This window comes from Aegilops tauschii, chromosome 6 (genome assembly GCF_002575655.3).
Source record: "Aegilops tauschii subsp. strangulata cultivar AL8/78 chromosome 6, Aet v6.0, whole genome shotgun sequence".
Classification (NCBI taxonomy): Eukaryota; Viridiplantae; Streptophyta; class Magnoliopsida; order Poales; family Poaceae; genus Aegilops; species Aegilops tauschii.
In genome coordinates this window covers 452222581-452228580 of record NC_053040.3, presented here as the reverse complement: position 1 = coordinate 452228580, position 6000 = coordinate 452222581, and the positions used below count along the sequence as shown (strand labels likewise).

The window sequence follows — 6000 nt, the reverse complement described above, 5'->3', positions numbered from 1 at the left end:
TTAAAAAAATAAGGCAGTCGGCTGATCGTGGAGCCGAGTTTGCATGCGAGGGGGGCGAGGGGATCACAGCCGAGCCAGGAGGGATTGCTGTGGAGGATTGGAGCACGCCGTGTCCGACTACGACTCCGAATTAATCACGGGTCGATTCGTGTACTGCCTCCGTGTCCGACTATGACAACGATCCAACCCCTCTGTATGTATATTATAAAGCGAACTCATCAGCATATGGAGGCTCGTCGAGGCATAGATCGATCTGCAATGAACCCAACCGCCGGTATGTTCCCCAGGTTTCCGCCGCCGCCGCCGATGCCTTTCTACTACACGTCCCCAATGCAGCCGCCGCCGTTCTACTTCCATGCAGCAGTTCCCGTGCCGTCGTCCGCGGTGCCGGTGCGCTCTGTGTGGGCGTGGAACTTCAGGGAGGAATCTGACAAGCTCTGCCACTTGGCCTGGAACGCCCGGTACGTCGCCGTCGACGTGCACTACCCGGGCCTCGTCCACCACGCGGACCGGAACCATAACATACTCACCGTGGAGGAGCGCTACGCCGTCCTGAAGGCCAACGTCGACGCCCTGAAGCCGCTCCAGGTGGGCATCGCGCTCCGCGACGGCCACGGCCGGCACCTCGGCGCGTGGGAGTTCAACCTCCGCGACTTCTGCGCCGTGTCGGACCCGCACGACGAGAACTCCCTCGCGTACCTCGCCGGCCGCGGCCTCGACGTGGACAGGCTCCGCGTCCGCGGCCTCAGCGCCCAGATGCTCAGGGAGAAGCTGCTGCGTTCCGGCCTGTTCGACCCTCGGTGTGCGCGATCGTGGATCACCTACGCCGGGGCGTACCACGTTGCGTACCTCCTAAAGATCGTCACCGGCGGCGCCCCGCTGCCGCAGGACATGGCCGGGTTCGTCAACGCCGTGCGGCGTTACTTCGGCGACCAGGTCTACGACGTCGCGAGGATGGCGGCCGACGCCGACTGCCCGGCCATGCCCCTGGGGCTGGAGCGCATCGCCGATCACCTCGGCTTCCGTCCGCCGTTGGGGAGCCCTCGCCTCGCGGCTGCCGCCGGCGTGCACGCGCTGCAGGTCTTCATGCGGCTCAAGTACAGAGAGTTGGGCGGCGACGTGGAGAGACACAGAGGTCTGCTTCAAGGCCTGCACTAGCACTAGCTAGGTCGTCCACAATCTAAATTCCTGCATCGGAAAGCGGTACTTCTGATCGAGTCTTTGAAACAAGGATTGGTCCCTCAAAAAAAAGGAAAAAAAAGAAAAAGAGGATTGGACTCTCTCTCTCAAAAAAAAAAGGATTGATAATTTGGTACTGCAAGTTTCATAGGTCAAAGTATTTGATTTTTTTAGTAAAATTTCATAGTAATGCTGCCCATGTAACCATATTGATAATAATAAGTTATACTCCCTCTACGTGTCAGGGTTTTAGTCATAAAACCATGACACTTATTCTTTAACAGAGGGAGTATATATAAAGGATTAGTAATTTGGTAATGCAGTTTTATAGGTCAAAGTATTTGATTATTTTACTAAAGTTTCATCGTAATGTTGCCCATGCATGTAACCATATTAATAAGAAGTTACAAAAAGATATCCAATTTTCTTGCTACAGTGCCTACCAGCGTTCTGTTAGCAACCTTTGCACCTATATTGTTGAGGAGTTATAGTAGCGTACGAACAGGCATCTCCAATGTTTTTTTAACACAGTACAAACACAAGCGCTCATATAGACGTGCATACACTCATCCCTATAAACGCATACACATACCCTATCTCTATGAGCACCTCCGAAAGACTGAGCCGGCATATCATCTTGAAATTTACGAAGTCGCCATAGGCACCTCGTCGTCGACGGGAACGTCTCCTCCCACTGAATGAGCATCGCTGAAAATGCTGAAATAAATCCAGGAATAAATGCGAGCACCAGGACTTGAACCCTGGTAGGTTGGGGATACCACCGTCCCTCTAACCATCCAACCACAGGTTGGTTCGCGGGCATCTCCAATGTTGATCGGTAAACCGGACACCGCAGCTGTCCGCGGACCAGTCCAGGGACTTTGATGTGGGATGCAACCATCTAAAGCTATGCACATACATTTCAAGCTGGGTTTCAATAAACTGAAGCACATTCATTATATTTTGGACAACATTTATTTACGGAAACACTAACGCCCACACGTGTGGGCGTTTGCATCTCGTCCACACGCGCTAATCACCGTTGATTTGCAGTGCACGAATCTTACAGGAATCAGCCGGCATCTCCCGTGCCACGTAGGCATAGTGAGGCGTGCGGGTCGTAGAGCGTTCGCCCGAACGTGTGGCACTTGACGCTTTCGCCCGGACGAGTTATCCGTTCCCCTCCCCACTGCCTTCTCTCCTCGTCACTCTCGCCACTCCCCACTGCAATCTCCCCACTCCCCACTGCAATCTCCCCACTCCCCACTTCGCCGAGGTTGGTGGGGGAGGCCGGTTCCCGTTGCCGTTTCCAGAGACGACGGCGGCAGGGAGCGCCGAGCTGGAGAGCTGGTTGGGCGCGCGCAGCGGCAGGCCGGGAGTCGACACCTCGCCGTCCGCCTCCACGTCGTCGAGGTTGGAGGGGAAGGCCGGGGACCAGCTGGCCGTCGTTGACGACGGCCATATTCTTGGTGCCCTGGCCTGCTGCCCATGTCGACCTCTCATCTGCAGCTCCGCCGATCTGCATCACGCGCCAGATCCGATGGCCATTGAACGGCAGCTCGCGCGCCTCCGCCTCTGTCTATAGGTACTCGCCGGCCTCTGCTCCCCCGCTCTGAAGCAACGCCACCATCACCCCTCCATCCTTGGATTCTTACTCACCAGTCGGCAATCCTGTGTTGAAGAACGTAGTAATTTCAAAATTTTCCCACGCACACGCAAGATCATGGTGATGCATAGCAACGAGAGGGGAGAGTGTGTCCACGTACCCTCGTAGACCGAAAGCGGAAGCGTTAGCACAACGCGGTTGATGTAGTCGTACGTCTTCACAATCCGACCGATCAAGTACCGAACGTACGACACCTCCGAGTTCAGCACACGTTCAACTCGATGACGTCCCTCGAACTCCGATCCAGCCGAGCTTTGAGGGAGAGTTCCGTCAGCACGACGGCGTGCTGACGATGATGATGTTCTACCGACACAGGGCTTCGCCTAAGCACTGCTACGATATGACCGAGGTGGATCATGGTGGAGGGGGGCACCGCACACGGCTAAAAGATCCAAGGGATCAATTGTTGTGTCTATGGGGTGCCCCCCTCCTCCGTATATAAAGGGGGAGGAGGAGAGGGCCGGCCAAGGGGAGGAGGCGCGCCCAAGGGGGGCAATCCTACTCCAAGTAGGACTCCCCCCTCTTTCCTAGTCCAAGTAGGAGAGGGGAAGGAAGGGAAGGAGAAGGAAGGAGAGGGTGGAAAAGGAGGAAAGAGGGCTGGCCCCCTAGTCCAATTCGGTTTGGGCTAGGGGGGCCGCCCGCCCTGCCTCCTCTCTTCCACCACTTGGCCAATGAGGCCCATTGCTTCTTCCTCGTATTCCCGTAACTCCGGTACCCCTGAAAATACTCGAATCACTCGGAACCTTTCCGATCTCCGAATATAGTCGTCCAATATATCGATCTTTACGTCTCGACCATTTTGAGACTCCTCGTCATGTCCCCGATCTCATCCGGGACTCCGAACTACCTTCGCTACATCAAAACACATAAACTCATAATATAACCGTCATCGAACTTTAAGCGTGCGGACCCTACGGGTTCGAGAACTATGTAGACATGACCGAGACACATCTCCGGTCAATAACCAATAGCGGAACCTGGATGCTCATATTGGCTCCCACATATTCTACGAAGATCTTTATCGGTCAAACCGCATAACAACATACGTTGTTCCCTTTGTCATCGGTATGTTACTTGCCCGAGATTCGATCGTCGGTATCTCAATACCTAGTTCAATCTCGTTACAGGCAAGTCTCTTTACTCGTTCCGTAATACATCATCCCGCAACTAACTCATTAGTTGCAATGCTTGCAAGACTTAAGTGATGTGCATTACCGAGTGGGCCCAGAGATACCTCTCCGACAATCGGAGTGACAAATCCTAATCTCGAAATGCGCCAACCCAACAAGTACCTTTGGAGACACCTCTAGAGCACCTTTATAATCACCCAGTTACTTTGTGACGTTTGGTAGCACATAAAGTGTTCCTCCGGTAAACGGGAGTTGCATAATCTCATAGTCATAGGAACATGTATAAGTCATGAAGAAAGCAATAGCAACATACTAAACGATCAAGTGCTAAGCTAACGGAATGGGTCAAGTCAATCACATCATTCTCCTAATGATGTGATCCCGTTAATCAAATGACAACTCATGTCCATGGCTAGGAAACTCAACCATCTTCAATTAACGAGCTAGTCAAGTAGAGGCATACTAGTGACACTCTGTTTGTCTATGTATTCACACATGTATTATGTTTCCAGTTAATACAATTCTAGCATGAATAATAAACATTTATCATGAAATAAGGAAATAAACAATAACTTTATTATTGCCTCTAGGGCATATTTCCTTCAGTCTCCCACTTGCACTAGAGTCAATAATCTAGATCACATCGCCATGTGATTTAACATCAATAGTTCACATCATCATGTGATTAACACCCATAGTTCACATCGTCATGTGACCAACACCCAAAGGGTTTACTAGAGTCAATAATCTAGTTCGCATCGCTATGTGATTAACACCCAAAGAGTACTAAGGTGTGATCATGTTTTGCTTGTGAGAGAAGTTTAGTCAACGGGTCTGCCACATTCAGATCTGTATGTATTTTGCAAATTTTTATGTCAACAATGCTCTGCACGGAGCTACTCTAGCTAATTGCTCCCACTTTCAATATGTATCTAGATCGAGACTTAGAGTCATCCAGATCGGTGTCAAAGCTTGCATCGACGTAACTCTTTGCGACGAACCTTTTGTCACCTCCATAATCGAGAAACATATCATTATTCCACTAAGGATAATTTTGACCGCTGTCCGGTGATCTACTTCTAGATCACTATTGTACTCCCTTGCCAAAATCAGTGTAGGGTATACAATAGATCTGGTACACAGCATGACATACTTTATAGAACCTATGGCTGAGGCATAGGGAATGACTTTCATTCTCTTTCTATCTTCTGCCGTGGTCGGGCTTTGAGTCTTACTCAATTTCACACCTTGTAACACAGGCAAGAACTCTTTCTTTGACTGTTCCATTTTGAACTACTTCAAAATCTTGTCAAGGTATGTACTCATTGAAAAAACTTATCAAGCGTCTTGATCTATCTCTATAGATCTTGATGCTCAATATGTAAGCAGCTTCACCGAGGTCTTTCTTTGAAAAACTCCTTTCAAACACTCCTTTATGCTTTGCAAAATAATTCTACATTATTTCCGATCAACAATATGTCATTCACATATACTTATCAGAAATGTTGTAGTGCTCCCACTCACTTTCTTGTAAATACAGGCTTCACCGCAAGTCTGTATAAAACTATATGCTTTGATCAACTTATCAAAGCGTATATTCCAACTCCGAGATGCTTGCACCAGTCTATAGATGGATCGCTGGAGCTTGCATATTTTGTTAGCACCTTTAGGATTGACAAAACCTTCTGGTTGCATCATATACAACTCTTCTTCCAGAAATCCATTCAGGAATATAGTCTTTACATCCATTTGCCAAATTTCATAATCATAAAATGCGGCAATTGCTAACATGATTTGGACGGACTTAAGCATCGCTACGGGTGAGAAGGTCTCATCGTAGTCAACACCTTGAACTTTGTCAAAAACCTTTTTCGACAAGTCTAGCTTTGTAGATAGTAACACTACTATCAGCGTCCGTCTTCCTCTTGAAGATCCATTTATTTTCTATGGCTTGCCGATCATCGGGCAAGTCAACCAAAGTCGATACTTTGTTCTCATACATGGATCCTATCTCAGATTTCATGG

At 49.5% G+C, this 6000-nt stretch overlaps 1 protein-coding gene across 1 annotated transcript; it reads left to right on the top strand.

The window, feature by feature from the left end:
• Nucleotides 1-330: 330 nt before the first annotated feature.
• LOC109751346 (probable CCR4-associated factor 1 homolog 11) lies at nt 331-1388 on the top strand. The gene has a single exon (XM_020310241.2). The coding sequence runs from the start codon at nt 331-333 to the stop codon at nt 1156-1158; it is 828 nt and encodes a 275-aa protein (XP_020165830.2). The 3' UTR covers nt 1159-1388.
• The last annotated feature ends 4612 nt before the right edge of the window (nt 1389-6000 follow it).